This window comes from Kogia breviceps, chromosome 20 (genome assembly GCF_026419965.1).
Source record: "Kogia breviceps isolate mKogBre1 chromosome 20, mKogBre1 haplotype 1, whole genome shotgun sequence".
NCBI classification, from domain to species: Eukaryota; Metazoa; Chordata; class Mammalia; order Artiodactyla; family Physeteridae; genus Kogia; species Kogia breviceps.
This window is the reverse complement of record NC_081329.1, coordinates 23,214,877-23,233,296: the sequence shown is the minus strand read 5'-3', so window position 1 is coordinate 23,233,296 and position 18,420 is coordinate 23,214,877. Positions and strand designations below refer to the sequence as shown.

The following is an 18,420-nucleotide window of genomic DNA, read 5'->3' as shown; positions in this document are numbered from 1 at the left end:
AGTTGAAAATGATAAAGACAAAGAAGTAACCTTGTCTTCATGGTGAATTGTGCTTCTCTTTGCAAGATCTGTACTTGCTTTTTATAGCCTGTCATTTCATCTGGGTATTATTTCCCGGTCACTTTGCCAGGTGGGATACAGTGATGGCTGTCAGACCTTTAATGACACTTCAGGGATTTGATAAAGATACAAAGCAGTGTCTGCAGAAAGGAGGTTCTTCCCTAACTACACCTGAAAAACAAGCCTCTTATTTCTTTAAATCTTTGCTACTGAAACTCGTGTGTATGAAATGAGAATCACAAGCACAAATCAAGTTTTTCTGCGTTTCTAGAACACACGGCTCTCCTTCATACTGAATATATCTGAAAAAAGATGCTTGTATTCTTCATTACCATCTAGAGGGAACCAGAAGGGGTATTTCATCACCGAATCTTTACCCTCAACTCTCCTTTAACTCTAAGAGATTTTACACATGTTATTCAGAACCAAATTCTCTGATCCTTTACTTTTTTCTAAGTAAATAGTCTCAATGGTGAAAAGTGATAGTAGAGAAAAAAAATAAATTAGAAACATTAAAAAAAAAGCTATAGAAAACTCCTCTTCCATAATGACGTTTAGAACCATCTGACGAGTCATGGTTTCATCCTTGACAACTTTTCCATTTTAAAGCATTGCAATGACCCAGAACAAACAGCAGTATATTGCTCTGTATTGTTTTAAGAGCGTGGCCTCTCTTTACTCAGGTGACGGACAAATATGATACATCTAAAAAAACAAAAAGATGTACCTTACTAATGGATCTTGTACTTTTTAATGACTGTCAAGGAAGCTACTTAAACATTTGATTACAGAAAACAAAACTAACTGGACAAACCATAATGGAAAAGAACATGAAAAAGAATATATATATATATATATATATATATATGTATATGTATAACTGAGTCACTTAGTTGTACAGAAGAAATTAACACAACATTGTAAACCAACTATACTTCAATAAAACGTAAAAAACCTAATTTGGGAAAATCTTTTCATGCAGATTTGTACCGCGTCCTGAATAAAATAAAACTGCCCCATAATAAGGGCTCAGCAACTCAAACTACTATCTGAGCACGACAGCAACTGTCTAACGCTACTGAGAGGTGAGCGCTATAAACGTCTAAAGATTTCATGCGGTATACCAATTAAAACACAAACGTGGGGAGAAGTGGTTTAGGGCACAGGAAGAAGAGATGGAGAAAGAGAACACGCAGCTTGGGCTGGCTGGGAAGCAGTGGGTAACGGAAAGGTGAGGAGAGGTGATCGGAAGTTTATATGGGAAAAGAAAAAAGACACAGGATCATACTCACTGCTGTACAGAAGTCATGTTTATATATATATATGGATGGTCTGATGTTTTAATCTTAATAAGTGTTAGAAATCAGTGGAATGTAACTGAAATTCAAGCATGGCTCCCAGACGCTGAACTTTTGGGTTCCCCACCCCAGATTTAACAATCCAGGTGGAGGGAGCTGCTGCTAGAGCATCGGTTCTAAGCGGCAGTTGACAAGGTCTCTTCACTCATGTCTCCACGCCACCCCGGAGCATCCAAGTCACATGATACACTTAAACCAAACCATGCCATTAAAATCCAAGAAGAAAAGGACACAGCCACACTCTCTAGAGAACACTTCCGAGGACCTCAAGCCCACCCCTCTCCTTTACACATCATCAGCTGTCTGTCTCTACTTACAAAGTTTAGGAGCAGTCTGGAGATTAGTTTCTGTTGCCTGTGGCTGAGTGGCTGCCTTGGGTGTTCTCACCTCAGGGTTCCGAGTGGGTGAAGGGAAGGACGGAGCAGTGGATGGCAGGAAAGAAAAAGCGAAAATACGGTTCTTCGGGGTTGGTACCGCTGAAGGCTCAGAGGACACAAGGGCATTGTCAACTTGCACTGTAACTTGAACCTCAGTTTCAGAGCGAGCCCTAGAGACAGGTGAAGTGTATGCCTCAGATGACACCCACACAGCTGAGGCAGCAGTTGGATCCAGAGAAATAATAGGGTCCTGGCCTAACCCTCCGGGGTCAAGGTGAGTGGGAGAGTCATACTCAAAAATCTTGTCCACGAACACCCACTTGAGGCCGGCGATGCAGAGGCAGAGGCTGACCAGGCAAGCCAGAATGGGGACGATGCAGATTTTCTCTGAGTTGAGGCAACCTTTCAGGCGCTCAGCTTCCAGGCAGACACAGCAGGGAACGGCCAGGCCCACGAGTCCCGGGGACCTCCCATCTTCGGTCTGGGTCTCCGGCATGTCTTCTGCTGCCGGAAGCCCGTCCAGAGATGGGTCTGCACTCAGCTGAGTGGAGGGGCTGGAGGACCTCTCAGCAGCTACCTCGGACATGTCTGGGGCATAAATCTCCATCGGCTCACCTCCAGAAGGCCTGGCCTCCCGCACCGTCCATTACCATCCCCCAACCAAATGATACAGCATCTTACAGGGGGCAATCGATAAGTCGTCCAAGTCCAAAGCCATTACCAAAAAGCAAGAGGAGTTCAGGAGGAAAGCAGGTGAAGAAGAAAAGAAAGCCTCTAGCAACTACCAAATAAAAAGTATATTGTAATTCTTTACTGCTGTTTCTGGGCCACTTTTGCAGTTCTTTTAAATGCTTCTCCAAAGCATCCCGGCTGGTCAAGAAGGACAGAGGCCAAAAGAGAAACCGAGCTGATTTGTTGGTCAATTAAGTAAACCAGTAGCCCAAACTGAAAGGCATATTTCTCACCTCAAGCATCTGAAACTGGGGTCTGCTCAGATGGAGAAAACAACTGTCATGCAGGAGAAGTAAAAGCAAAAGCAGGACCGGCGGCGGCGGCGGCGGCGGCGGCAGGAGAGGCAGCAGTGACAGTAGCAACAGCATCCTGTTGTGTTAACGCGACGGCTGAAAGGGGCTGAATCATTACAGAGCAGCAGGTGCCTGCCCTCCGAGCATCACTGCAAACCGTCTCATCGCAGAGGGATCTGAAGGCGAGAGCGCGGCCAGGAGGGGCGGTAACTGCGCTCCCCGCCCTGCCTCCACCCCTCACGCGGCAACCAACTCCTCTTTGTCCTTCCCGAGCGCTCCTTCACTTTCTTCCTCTGCGGCTCTTCCCTTCCTCACCGTCTCTCTCCCTTCCTCTCCCCTCCTCCTCCAAAAGCCTTCTCTCTCTCTCTCTTTCTCCCTTTCCCTTTCTTTTCCCTCCCTCCTCTCCCACCCGCCTCCCTCCATCCGCACTCTGGGGCTGCTGGCTGGTCTGAGTAGAATCAGTATACCCAGCAACGCGGGACTGCCAGTGACTTCCTATTTTATCCAATTAGAAGGAATAAAGGCCATCAAATCAAAGAGAAGCTGGCAGGCACCAGTTAAGCTTAGTCCCCATGGCCCCCAACCCCGTTCGCCTCCTTCTCTTTTTTTTTTTTTTTTTTTTTCTCTCCCTACCGAAGCTGCCCCAGTCTTCCACCCTAACCTTGCTTGCTCGAAGTCTTGCTGGCTCTCTTTCCTGCACCCACTGTTGGGTCAGAAAAAGCCAGCGATCGATGGTAGCAATCTAACAAAGCTGGGATGGGGCGCGGGGGGCAGGGGGGGAGGCATGTAGGTGGGACCTTATGGGTTGGACCTGAGGCTTGGCAAAGTCTGATATCTGATTCCTCCCCAGAGAGGTAAGCTTTTCAACAGCAATTTCTTCCTGCCTGCTGCTGAGAGATAGCATTCCTTCCCCAGCCCTCTAATAAGTTTTGTACACCAAGAGGACTGTTATTACCTGATTTTTCAACCAAGAGCGAGAATTTTTTTTTTTTTCTAACCATGGACAGCTCTGCCTTCAGCCCTTTTTGCAATGATTGTGTTAGACTTGGTGATGCCCAAGCGTGAAGTGTATGTTGGAGGACGGGGTGCTAGGGGAGGGGAGAGAGGTTCATATGTCCCCACTCTGGTCCCCTTTAAATTTCCAATGCCCTTGTCCCACTCACAGCAGGCCTGGACAAATGTCCAGCAAACAAGAAATGCCGGTAAGTAACAGAGCTACAGAGGAAGCAAAGGCTCCCACTTCATCCTGAAATTAGCCTTCATTGTGACTCCACACTGTTGGAGGTTGAATTCCCTGGGCACTGTAATATATACCACATGTCTTCAGCTATAACCGCACTGCAAGGATTAAGAAGAGTTTTCTATAAGAGCAGGGGTTAAGTCTCAGTAGCTTTACCTTACAGAGAGTTTCGATGCTGACGTTTTTCTTTTTCCTTTTAAAACAGCGGAGGTTAAAAGACTGGAAGAAATGCACTGTACTTTAAGAGTCCAGGCTGCCCTGACCCTCCAGTTCGTTGCATGTCAGCACACGCGATACGCATCTGAATCTTTAATCCACGCTTTACAGTGACTGGACACCTGAATGGTTTCCAAGGAACCATTTTGCTCACATATGTCAACAGGAGTCTTAAAAACTGTCTCTAAATCCATACTACATAACCATCATATGAGTCCCGGAAGCAATAAAATTTGGAGCTTAAATCCTGAGAGAATCTGCTTTAAGCACACTATGTTTTGTATAGCACAATCTCCACTGCTTTGAAATATTTTTAAGCTCTGAGTGGGCATGAGATAATATTATCATTTCTTTCAAAACTAAATTAGCCCGTAATTATAAGTGATTTAAAGGGTAGTAATATCTTAAAGTGTGTTTGCAGTACTATCACTAACAACAATGACAAAAGCCTGAACCAGTTTGCATAATTGCAATTATGACTCTGACAAACTTATGGGCAAAATGAATTATCCTTAAGTTCACCTCTGTATAACCGGCACTTATATACCAGTAACTGGTACTTTAAAATAAGTCATATGCCTACTTTCTAGCTTTAACTATTTGATTTTAATGCAGAGAGAGATTTTTCTGAAAGATTCTAGCAATGGACATGAAATTTCACATCACAGAAAATCTATATGGAGGCATTTACAGTATTCATACTGAGAGGTATTAAGATTTTAATGATCAATATTCATGTAAATTCTCAAAATCAATATAGGCAAGTAAATATTTGTGCTAAATTAGAATAATTTATAATTCCTTTAGACATCACCCAGGTTAAATTTGTGGTACTTAACTCCTCAATTCTGCACCAAACTAATATTTCACTCAAGTATAATATACTGGCATTTCACCCACAGCCAAGGTCACCTAGATTTCAAGGACCAAAATGGGGTTCAGGTAGCCCAATCAGGCAGCTAAGAGAAGACACTGAAAACAGTAACCCATAGTTGAGAAGAGTGGTCCTTCACTTGCATCAATAACAACTTATCAATAATAACCTCACCTCGATCATTAAAAACAGACGTACTCAGCAGACAAAAATTACTGGGCACGGCTCTAGTTGTCATAGTAAAGGTGAACAACACTTACAAAGGAAAAGAACAGATTAGGTAAAGGCTAGGACAGAACTTCGGAGACAGAATCCTGTCGGCTGCCACAGCTGTTTTTTCCCCTGGACTACACAAATCAGGTATATGTCCTCCCTGGAGATGTAGCCTATGAACACTGTGGCTTCTTGGAGCTAAGATCAGCTTGCAGGGAGCCAGCAACCTATAAAGTTGTTTCCCATCCAACTGGAAGGTAAACCTAATTGAGGAAAGGGAGTAGGACAGGAGGTAAAGAATAAAAGGAATTTTCCGTTAGTTCTACCCTTGAGACTAAGAGTCAGAAGTTGCCTTTATCCCTTTACCAAATCTCTATAGCAATAAAGAAGTGAGAACAGGGTAGTGTGAATAGGATTAGGAATCAGAATTTCTTCCAATAAAACATGCATGTTTGTAGGAAGAACTGCAAGTACACCTCACTTTAACCCTTTAGGCTCCATCTCCAGTAAAGCTCAGGAACACCCATATTTCCATGTCCCTTTAAAAAATGAACAAAAGACAGATTTCTACTACTTTTTAAAACCACATTACCACCTCCTTCACAACAACAAAAGCTACTTTTATTGAGCTCCACCATTGCGCCAGGCACTCTGCTAGGTTCTCAGCATACATGATTTCTGACCTTTGCTAATCCTGTATAGCACATATTATCTTGAAAATAATTTTTAAAAAATGGACTCAGGCAGCTTCGATAACTTAGCCATGGACATACAGCTCTTAAGCAACAGAACCAAGATTAGAACAAAGGTCTGAGTCATGCTTTTTCTACTGAAAAATACTGTTTCTCATTTTGAATCAAAAGAAGGCATCTCATTACTTATTGCTTATCTATTACTTCAACGGGAAAAATAAGTGAACCAGAAAGTGTAACCATGAAATAGGCGTTTTAATTTTACCCTAATGTAGTTGGTAAATGAACTTAAAGGTGCCTAGTTTCCAAAACAACAGGCTTCTAAAATTCTGCCTAGTGATTTTCAGAAGTTACAAGAATTAAGCATAGGTTTTGTTTTTTTTTTTTAAGAAGATGTTGGGGGTAGGAGTTTATTTTATTTTTTAAATTTTTGCTGGGTTGGGTCTTCGTTTCTGTGCGAGGGCTTCCTCTAGTTGCGGCAAGCGGGGGCCACTCTTCGTCACGGTGCGCGGGCCTCTCTCCGTCGCGGCCTCTCTTGTTGTGGAGCACAGGCTCCAGACGCGCAGGCTCAGTAGCTGTGGCTCACGGGCACAGCCGCTCCGTGGCATGTGGGATCTTCCCAGACCAGGGCTCGAACCCGTGTCCCCTGAATCGGCAGGCGGATTCTCAACCACTGCGCCGCCAGGGAAGCCCAAGCATAGGTTTTTAAAATATGATCTATTTCTAGTTTAAATTGAATGAGCTCTTCCACAGTCTCAGTTCCGGGATTTTCCTTGGAAAGCTATTTCAGTTACATATTGCTATGAAACAAATTGCCCTGAAGTAGCTTAAAACAACCACCACTGTGTTCTATCTCACTAGCCTGCAGTTTACTGGGTTCAGCTGGGTGGCTCTTCTGCTCCATTAGATGTCAGCTGGGGCTGCAATCCGCTGAGGTGTAACTGAGCTGAAACACTCAAGATTCACGCACATGACTGGCAGCTAGTGCCACACGTCAGCTGGGAAGACAGCAGGGACTGTTGGATGGTGCACCAACATGTGGCTTCTCCGTGTGGCCTGGGCTTCCCACAGCATGGCAGCTGGGTTCTGAGAGGGTGCAGCCCAAGAGGCAGGAAGCGCAAGCTGCCAGTCCTCCTTAATACGGACTCTGGAAGTGGCACAGGCTATTTCCACTGCATCTTGCTGGCTAAGCAGTCACAGTGCCAGTTGAGATTCAAGGACGAGGGAAATAAATCTTGATGGAGAGTGCGACAAAGAATTTGCAACCACCGTTAATCCACCAGGGCAGTGAGGAAGTGTTAGTAAGTCAACCTGGCTCGAGAGGAGACCCAGTAATGTAGAATGGAATTCAGCAGAACAAAGTCAGAACACACGTATTTCTGATACACAATATTCCAGCTTCCTCCTAAGCCAGCTTCAGTAAAGGAAGCAATCCTATTATATCATCCAATAAAAAAATACTCAAATTCCTCTGCTACTTCAAGTCAGGCTAGGCGACAGCTTCTGCATTCATTTTATTTATTTTATTATCAGAAATATTTAGCATAACTCCAGGAGATGAAAGAAGATGAAAGAGGATGACCATATTATGTAAACTTATTTTCTCTTTTACACTTTGTTTTTGGTGTGTTGGCTATTTCACTCTGAAAACATTTATCTCTGAAAAAGTTTACCCTTGCTCCTTAAGTTTATGGCTGAAAAAGTAGAATTTACTTTGTGGTATCTAAAACCACGACGACAGCAGTGATTTCATTTTTGGATTCCAATCTTTGAAGATGACTATGTAAAAGTTGTAATGATTTATTCATTTGCTAATGAATTATGAAATCATGATTTTCACAAGAAAGCTTCAGGGCATAAAAGGATCCCTAAAACTTGCTGCTTCTTATAAGAGGACCAAGTACTCAAATGGATCTGCTATCCTCCTCCCATTCATCTGGAAATCTTCCCCATCTCACATCTCAGCTCCTCCATGGAGCCCTTCCGTGCTCCCAGGCCACAGACACAGCATTCCTTAACGCTACTTTTATTGGGGCACATCTTCCGAGGTGCTATTATTTAACTATGTTATGTATATAGGACTGAAGGATGTAATTTCTTTGAAGGCCAGGAGGTCTATCGGTATCTGGCTGTCCCAAACTAGAGCTGTGCTGTCCGTTCATACATACATTTTGTTTGGTTTTATTTTTAATTGCGATTGAATTACACAGATTACGGCACCTCTAATAAATTGGCAGACTTTTTTCATGTCCATCTATCTATTCAAAATACCCTCTATACTCCCCTCCATTTTTTCAGATCTTTTAACGTCCAGTTCAGATACGTGCTTATCAAATTTTTATGTTTGTTCCCAAATACTACGCCTTTTATGAATTTAAGAAAACGCTGTTACCCCACCTATGCTTAACTCTCAACTGCCACAGATCATTTCAGTGGATGGACAGTTGGGAATTACCCAACATTTAACTGTTTTTCCTGTAATTCTTTCTTCAACCAAACCGAAAAGTTCTCGGAGGGCAAACCAAGTCCACTTGCTCTTTGATGTTCTTCTACATTATTCATAATGCTAAACAGGTGAGATGAAACTCAGTTCACCTTACTGGGCAGGTACTTTTCTGCCCACTTTGAGGATGAGTCAAGACTCTGATTCTACTTTATTCTTACCCAGTGAAAATGATCTCGGAAAAGACAATTTGACTTAATTGTAAGAATTATTTTGTGAGGAGCTGGATCTAATATTTGTTACTGACTCTGGGACTGTGTCCTCATTTTGTAACAAGATGATCAATTTACTCTGGCACATTTTGTTCTTTATAAGTTTAGATCCTTTGATCTTCAGCTACAGCTCAAGAGACAGTAAATGATGTCAAAGATGAGGATGTGAGAATTTTATCTAGAAAGATGTTTTTATTAAATCTGATGGTTATAATGTGTTTACTTTGAAAGAACCTAGTATTTTCTCACCACCCATAAGTAAAATCATTAGTTATATACGAATGGTTGATTTTGCTTTTAGTTTTACACGTCACCTTTCTTTTACAATTACCCTGAACATGTTTGAAACTAGATGGAGACGGCGGTTGCACATCATTGTGATAAATGCCAATGAATTGTTCACAGTAAAATGGTCAATTTTATGTTATGTGAATTCCAACTCAATAAAAAAAAAAATTACACTGCACGCTCATCATGGTTTCAGCTTCCCCAACATTTACTGTCAGAAGGAAAACATAGTCTATCTGACCACTTTTACTAGTGGACTGCACTAAAATAATGAGACTTCGTCATGTATAGGTTGCCCTTCTACAAAATCTTAGTAGGTCATGTAGCATTGAATCTCTGACAATTATTAATTAACTAAGAACTCTAAATTGATGTTGATGATGCAATACTGCATCCCAAGGAACTCAAAAGCACAAAGATATAATAAATGGATGTGCCATTGAGAGTTTCAATTCAAAAGAAGTTTTATGAGAAAATGAGCAAGGCTTATAACTCTAGCTCATTTTATGTACTCAAAATATTATTTCTCATTGCTCAACACCATTCCATTCCCGTATTTAGAATAGGCCAGAAATATGAGCAAAAACTGGGGAGAGAGTGGCAGTTATTTGAACTATCTGTATTTCCAACACAGTGTGCTTTGTTTTGAAATGTGTGATAAACTCATCACCAGAATGTAAATTCCATAAGGGCAAAAGCACTTGTGTCTGTTTGCATCACCATATCCCTACTACCCAGAACATGCCGGGCACACAGAAGGCACTCAGTTAAGTATTATTGAGTTAATGCATCAATAGGGAAACTCTACTAAAGAGGGATGTATAAACTATGGAAAAAATATCTTAAAGACATGGATATGCCATACAGAGTTTTATTTGTGTGAATAAATGCAAATACTACTAAATTATGCTGTGTATGATGGAAAGAAGGAAAATCATCTTTATAGTGACTACTCTGAGGTTATATGGATGGATGGTCATTCATAATGTTTAATAGGGCAATATATGTGGAATCAGTTGACTTGAACAAATACCTTTGCTCTGTTTCATTAATATTCACTACTATAGGTGCACAGCACAAAGCAGCACAGCTAAGAGATAATTTCTGTTTGTTTTATTCTTAAATATTGTGGCAAATGGCACAAAAATACAAGGGATCATCTGTGTTTTTAAGTGCATGTACACGTATAATCTTATTTAAAGAAAATCATGAAGGCTGTAGTTTGGTGCAGTAAGAGAAATTAAACATAAGGAAGAAATACCTCTGATAATCAATGCTAATTTAATACAAATTCAGTAAAGTTTCAGAACATGGAAGTTTTTGAATTTGATTTATACTTAGGCACTAGCTATTTGTTTATAGCTCAGTTGCTGGTCAGCTGACTCTATAAACTGGTCCCCAGACAAATCAAAAAATGTAGTGTAGAGCACCTCACTCTTACGAATGCCCTAGAAATTTGTTTTTTAAATCTTCTGTTTCAGGTAGAAACTGTTGGGCATGAGGTGGTCCACATGTGAAGGCAGTTATGAATTACTCATAAGAGAGTACCATCTACTCCAGAGATTCTGAAGCGTCATATAAAGCCACGTATAAAATAAGCCCTCACAATTTACCTGAAATAAAGGAAGCTTGCGGAAAGGAATGATCTGAATTGTTCTACTTTTAAATACAATCCAAATTTCTAAATCTGAAGACTTCAGCCAGAGGAAACATGTTAACAATATACATTTTCCTTAGAGTCTACACAGTTCTCTCCTTATTGCTGATCAAAAGAAAAATGTAAAGCTCCACCAAAGAGAAAAAAGGGAGTGATAAAAATATATGCAGTTTCTAGAACGGATTTGGCATTCCAGTGAGCCGTCTAACCCGTGATTCTGTTGTAAGGTCATAAGCCTTACGATACTCATACAAGCGGAAGTATCCCATTTAAAATCAAATGCCAGCTCTATATTTTTCTGCTATTTCTCAGTCCAAGGGGTGGAAACTCTTTCTGCATTGTTGCAATCTTTATTACTTTAAAACTATGAATTTGAAAGTCATAAGACAAAAATATCTTATGATTTGACCTCCCATTCAGAACTTCCTATCATAAATCGTACCATGTATTGCTAGAGTCAGATTTGTTTAACAATGGCTTGTTTCTTTTCTCTCTATCTCTGAAATTATGTGGAGTGAAGGATGTAGGCTTAATGCAAAGATGAACTGTAATAATCTCAATAATAGATTTCAATTTTTCATTGACTATTGGAGCTGGAACAGCCCTTACCCATGAATTTTATCTTATAGAAGAAGAAAAAAAAAACAGTCTCCGAAGATAAAAATAATCTGCCTGGAACACCAAAATTAACGTCAAAGTCAAGACTGGAATTCAGGGCTGTTGCTCTGCCTCTTTCAACTCATTTCTACAAAGGGAAGCTCTCTAGTTATGTACTAACCATGTAGATATCCTTGAGTTACTGCCAGAGAATGGATGCTTAAATGTTCTATCATTACTGCCACAGATTATCTCTATAGAAACATCTCACTTTGATCTTTTACTGCCACTGTTTCTACTTGAAAGTTTAATCTATATAATGCTCCCATGACCACTTTTGGTTACAACTCTATTGAATATTCAGACCCATTTTCTGGAGGTTATTAAGAAAAGGATATTCATATTTAGACTCATTCAACAGCATTTCATCATTAAGGGGACACAAAGAATGTGGGCTCTAATCGCTTACACGAGAAGGTCCAGAATAAAGAACCTAGAGATTATCACACTAAGTGAAGTAAGTCAGACAGAGAAAGACAAATATACGACATCACTTATACGTGGAATCTAAAAAGATGATACAAATGAACTTATTTACAAAACACAGATAGACTTACAGACGTGGAAAACAAACTTATGGTTACCAAAGGGGAAAGTGGGGGAGGAATAAATCAGGAGTTTGGGATTAACATACACACACTATATAAAATGGATAATCAACAAGAACCTACTGTATAGCACAGGGAACTCTACTCAATATTCTGTAATAACCTATAGGGGAAAAGAATCTGAAAAAGAATGGATATATGTGTATGGATAACTGAACCACTTTGCTGTACACGTGAAACTAACACAGCATTGTAAATCAACTATACTCCAACATAAAAGAAAAATTAAATTAAAAAAAAGAAGGTATAGAATAAAGAAACTTTAGTGAATGGAAGGGAGCTTATCCTCAGGAAAGAAGGCTGTCACTCCCAAAATAGGGATCAGCCCAGTATTATTGCGATGAATGATTCAAACACATACAATATCTGAGAATTGGTGAGCCAGGCTCACATCCTCTTTTAATCTGGAGAATTAGAAGTCTGGGACACAGGAAGGAGTGATTGTCAGGAACAGGAAAAGGAAGGCTTCTGATGACTGAGTTGTACTTTGAAATACGATGACTAGAAAATCCCAGGTCCAAATATGAAGACTTATTCCAGAGAAACCTATATTCTATTTATTGACATAATCCATCACCTGTATATTATTTTAAATAATGTAATAAGACATATACCTCATGCATGCTGGAATATTTGGAGACAAGATGCATTCACATATGCAACTTACTTGAAATTGCATCAAAAATAAAAAGATGATTGATAGATAAATGGATACATATTTGATAAAGCAAATATGGTGACTTAACACTGTAAAATCTAGAGATTGGGCATTTGTTTACAAGTCATTCAACTTTTCTGCATGTTTCAAAATCTCATAATGACATGCTAGAAAAAGTTTTAAAAAGACTTTTTCATGGCTGTTTCTGACTCCCATATATGTAGTATGTTTTATTATAAAAACTCTTAAACCGATGCCAAACCAAACCAAATAATCTACCAATTCCACGTTCAGTAACCTGCACTCAATTATTCTCCTTCCTCCACTGCACGACGCCTCCCCACCCACCTTCCCCCACCACACTCACTTTAAGATGAATTCCAAAATTATATCAAGAATATGATTCACCATAATTTGAATCATTGTCTAATGACAATGGAGTATCTTTATACGACAAACCATTAGCTGCTGCAGAAAATCTAAGAGCTTTTCCTGACCCCACCTCCCAGACCCTTCATTTATTGAGAAGGGATTTTTTTTTTTTTTATGTGATACTTCAGTCACTAGGGATTGGAACATCTATGAATAACATGAAGAGGGAAATTGCACCATTCATTCTACTGACAAAATCAGAAAGGCTGGACAGTAAGCTTCATTTTGTTGAGAAAAAAAAAAAAAAAAAAAAAAAAGAATCCTTTTATCGTTAACAATACCCCCATCCTGAACACATCCTTTTCAAAGATCAACTGGTCAGTGGACACCATAAGGCCAAAGGCTCTGATGTGGGAGTTGAGTTTCTCCACTGCTGTATTTCCCACCCAGTTATGCATACACATATTTTATAAAACTATTAAATATTTATGACGCAGTACAAAGCCCCTCTAAAAGCATCTGTATTTAACTAAATCATGTCACTGACAGCAAGAGGCATGCACAGCGATTTAACCTAGCAGGAAAAGTACTTCTTTTACATCTCACTGCAATGCAGAGTTTCAACCATACGCTTATTTCTGTCCCCACATACGGTCCATAGGAAGGGAAAGCTTAACTTAAGTGGTTTAAAGGGCTTTTAGACAGGCTTCTCAAATGAAACATAAATCTCTTGAAGTGTTTCTCAAAAATTCTTTCCTGAGGCTTTGCCAGGACTCTGTCACTAGAGGTCCGACAAATAACCCATCCTCAGGTTGTCTCCTTAACCCCAGGTTAAATACCTGGATTTAGCCCCATCTTTTCTTCTATCACCACGTCCTTCCAAATGTTTGCCGTAGTCTATCACTGACTGATGTCAAAGGCATCCAAAAAGTACCCATGTCCAAGTGCAACCCTCTCAGTCTTCCCTTTACCCACAAAAAGACTCCAAGTTTCATATGGGCATATCAAAAGTTAAATTATTCTTAACCACTCATATACCTTAATACCAAAGAATCTGTTGAGACAAGTACTACTGTTTAAGCATTTTTTAAGGTACCTAAGCATTTGGTGATGCAAAAGAACAGCAGAGAGAGAGCTCTGACGTGAAACAAACAAAAAAAAGTGCAAGAGAAGGCAAAACATCTTGGGCATCTTAGGCTCAGAGCTAACTGTACGTGTGGAGACAGAAGGATTCAAAATAACCTCTGGCTGGTAAAAAAATGTGTTGAATGGGTACAAAAATAATTATTTTAGTGGTATGTACCTGTCAAAAAATCAGGCTAAATGCTTGAGCTGTCCAACTCAAAATGATGATTTTACTGTAATTCAGCCAACATACAGCAAGTGATTAGGAAATTTGCTGCTCAGCATTTATGTTTTTTGTTTTGTTTTTTTGCGGTACACGGGCCTCTCACTGTTGTGGCCTCTCCCGTTGTGGAGCACAGGCTCCGGACGCGCAGGCTCAGCGGCCACGGCTCACGGGCCCAGTCGCTCCGCGGCACGTGGTATCTTCCCGGACCGGGGCACGAACCCGCGTCCCCCGCATCGGCAGGCGGACTCCCAACCACTGCGCCACCAGGGAAGCCCGGATGAAGACTTTAAAAAGTCATTGGAGGGTATTATGCTAAGTGAAATAAGTCAGACAGATAAAGACAGATACTGTATGATATGACTTATACGTGGAATCTAAAAAATACAACAAACCAGTGACTATAACAAAAAAGAAGCAGACTCACAGATACAGAGAACAAACTAGTGGTTACCAGTGGGGAGGGGCAATATAGGGATAGGGGACTAAGAGGTACAAACTATTAGATATAAAATAAGCTACAAGGAGAATTCCCTGGTGGTCCAGTGGTTAAGACACCACACTTTCACTGCCGGGGCTTCAATCCCTGGTCAGGGAACTAAGAGCCCACAGGCCTCGTGGTGCAGCCAAAAAACAAAAAAACAAAAAAAAGCTCCAAGGATATATTGTACAACACAGGGGATATAGCCAATATTTTATAATAACGATAAATGGAGTATAACCTTTAAAAATTGTGAATCACTATGTGGTACACCTGTAACTTATATAATATTATACTTCAACTATACTTCAATAAAAAATGAATTTTAAAAAGTGTCACTGATAACATAAGAAATGATTTTTCTGTTGAGCTCTACAGGACCTGGACCCAAACAAGACTGAAGTGGGGCGAGAGGAGGAAGAGAAAAGAACACGAATGAATATGATAATGAGAAGGTTAAGTTCACACACATATCACAATCTCCACTTTGGACAGATTTATTTCTCAAATCAGTGTAACTTTTTCTGATGCGAGAATTTAATTTGCAACATCAGGTGATCCACTTAGTTATTCTGTGTGGCTTCACTTTGGCCACGATGAAACCAACCCATTCAAATGATGTTGCTGTAAGTCCATGAATCAAAGAACTTTAACCTACTACACACCGTAATGCCCCTCTATTGTATACTGCTTCTAATAGGAACAAAATGGGGAAAGAAGACATGCCATCAACCCAGAGATCAGCAGGAAAGTTTAATTTCTCTCTTTCAAGTATTACTTGGAAGAAATTAAATCAGTATTGGGAAACACTGTGTGTTTACAGCAAGTTCAAAATTATCCATATTAAAGTGAAAAGGGAACGTTTGGTCTTTAATGACTCTTCTGCCATAGATTTCCCACATATTTTTAAAAATGTGTGCCTTTTCTCAGTTTTTCCAGATCCGGGCTAGGTTGATCTTATCCCTGCTGCCTTTGAGAACTTCATTCATTCATTCACTAATTGTTTCCTAAGTGCCTAATAGGCGCCAGGCCCTGCACAAGACTGAGAAAGAAAGAGGGAAGGAGGCTGCAGTGGTTCCTGCTTCCAAGGTGTTACAGAAAGGACTTCATTTTCCTAATCCCACTCTGGCACGAATGCAAATACTGCAGAAGTGAGAGTCCACAGTCTTAGAATAGATTCTATTTGTGTGGTAGACACATTGTGGAGTGATTAAAAAAAGAGATAGAGAGCCCAGCAAGAAATACTGTTTGTTGTATATGCGTGTCTAAGTTTCTCAGATTTTCCTTCACTTAGGATCCAGTTATGAAAACATTTACTTCTGAGAGCGTTTTGTTTTGACGAGTGATGGAAGAAGAATGCAGAAATTCATTTCCAGAAGGGACCATGTCCAGGCAAGAGGCCTTTAGAAGTACTGGACAATTGGAGGCAGAAAAATATAATCCATCTATTCCCATTCTCAGAAACTATCAAAACAAAACACCCATCAAAACAGACTGGGCTATAGTAGAAATCTGACGGGTTGATTTTTATTTTTACAGTTCTTTAAAAAGTCTTTTGTTTGACTGTTTTTGGCAGGTGGACTAAAATAAAAAAATAAAATATTAATACATTTTATTATCTTTTTGATGAAGACTTCTTATTTACTGGTGACGCCAATGCACAGTTTTAAATTTAGTTACCCAAATTTCCTGAATTATTAAGGAAACACTTTAAATGCATAGAAATTCTGACATTTCAAAATATAAACATCAAAAAGAAAAAATTATATTACATACATACAGATTCAGATCTGAAGATCTGATTCAATAACTGGTTGCTTGTAGAAGCTAGTTTAATCAATAAAGAAGGTCAACATGATTGAAAGAAAAAAGTATTAAACATTTTGACTAACATTAGTTCTGGTAACTACCTAGGCTCTGCAAAATCACTGACGTGGCAAGACTAAAGATGACCAAATAAGCTCTACTATTAAAGTTATAAGTTATCATCCTCATAAATATATGAGCTGTTCAAATATGAATTGATGGTAATTAAAGAAACCAACAATAAAATGATCAGAATTAATATCTTTTATCAAATTAGAAACGTGATTTTTCCTTTTTTCAATTAATTCCGATGAAAATATACAGAGCAATCCACTTATTCAACATCTAAATCAATTTGATTTTTTTTTATCCTTACAACATAATTTTAATGCTGAACACTGTCATTCTGTGAATTTCCAATAATGGTATTGTATATCCAATGAAGAAAAGGATATATATTGGGGCGGAACTTTCTTATTTTATATTAACATTGAAGGTTCATTTGAAAGAACATTGCTGAAACAGTTTTCACTTTTTTAAAAATGGTGTCCTCTGGAGAGGGTGTGGAGAAAAGGGAACACCCTTGCACTGCTGGTGGGAATGTAAATTGATACAGCCACTATGGAGAACAGTATGGAGGTTCCTTACAAAACTACAAATAGAACTACCATATGACCCAGCAATCCCACTACTGGGCATATACCCTGAGAAAACCATAATTCAAAAAGAGTCATGTACCACAATGTTCATTGCAGCTCTATTTACAATAGTCAGGACATGGAAGCAACCTAAGTGTCCATCAACAGATGAATGGATAAAGAAGATGTGGCACATATATACAATGGAATATTACTCAGCCATAAAAAGAAACGAAATTGAGTTATTTGTAGAGAGGTGGATGGACCTAGAGTCTGTCATACAGAGTGAAGTAAGTCAGAAAGAGAAAAACAAATACAGTATGCTAACACATATATATGGAATCTAAGGGAAAAAAAGTGTCATGAAGAGACTAGGGGTAGGATGGGAATAAAACACAGACCTACTAGAGCATGGAATTGAGGATATGGGGAGGGGGAAGGGTAAGCTGTGACGAAGTGAGACAGTGGCATGGGCATATATACACTACCAAACGTAGGGTGGATAGCTAGTGGGAAGCAGCCGCATAGCACAGGGAGATCAGCTCAGTGCTTTGTGACCACCTAGAGGGGTGGGATAGGGAGGTGGGAGGGAGGGAGACGCAAGAGGGAAGAGATATGGGAACATATGTATATGTATAACTGATTCAGTTTGTTATAAAGCAGAAACTAACACACCATTGTAAAGCAATTATACTCCAATAAAGATGTTAAAAAATAATAATAATAAAAATGGTGTCCCTTGTTTAAGTGCTAATATCTCTTATGCTCAAAAATAAAACATTAATTTTTAATTCTATAAGTAACACGTGAAAGTTAAAAGTATGATGTATATTTCTTACTTTGCTTTTAACATATTAACATAGCATTTCCCCTTCTTCATTCCCAATCCAACAAACTGTTATACCGTCAAGATACCTGGAGCATCAGGTATTATCTTTAACCAACATCTCATCTCCTTATTGCTCTTAAGGACAAGTATGCACACACCCAAAAAGTCAGTGATTTCTGTGCAAACTAAAAGAGGTTCTTAAAATGAGGAGCAAATTAGATCTAATTACGGGTGATGGAGTTTCAAAAGGTCCTAGATTAACATTACAAGCACTTTCCATGGTAAATTAAGCAGGCAGTTTAGTCAGC

General features: G+C 39.6%; 2 protein-coding genes across 21 annotated transcripts in view; both read right to left on the bottom strand.

Annotated features, from left to right (window-relative positions):
• The window catches only part of NRG1 (neuregulin 1), a 1,012,474-nt gene that overhangs the window by 107,915 nt on the left and 886,139 nt on the right, over positions 1-18,420 (bottom strand). For 4 of the 20 annotated variants that reach the window (XM_067022384.1, XM_067022396.1, XM_067022382.1 and 1 more), the window contains exon 1: positions 1,736-2,416. The exons of the other annotated variants lie outside the window; for them this stretch is intronic. In XM_067022384.1, coding sequence (XP_066878485.1) covers positions 1,736-2,402 — 667 coding nt within the window. In that variant the 5' untranslated portion in view covers positions 2,403-2,416. Of the gene's footprint in view, positions 1-1,735; positions 2,417-18,420 lie in introns of those variants that run through there. 20 annotated transcript variants of the gene reach the window in all.
• On the bottom strand, positions 2,719-2,895 carry LOC131747455 (uncharacterized). Its single transcript, XM_059049305.2, has one exon. The coding sequence runs from the start codon at positions 2,893-2,895 to the stop codon at positions 2,719-2,721; it is 177 nt and encodes a 58-aa protein (XP_058905288.1).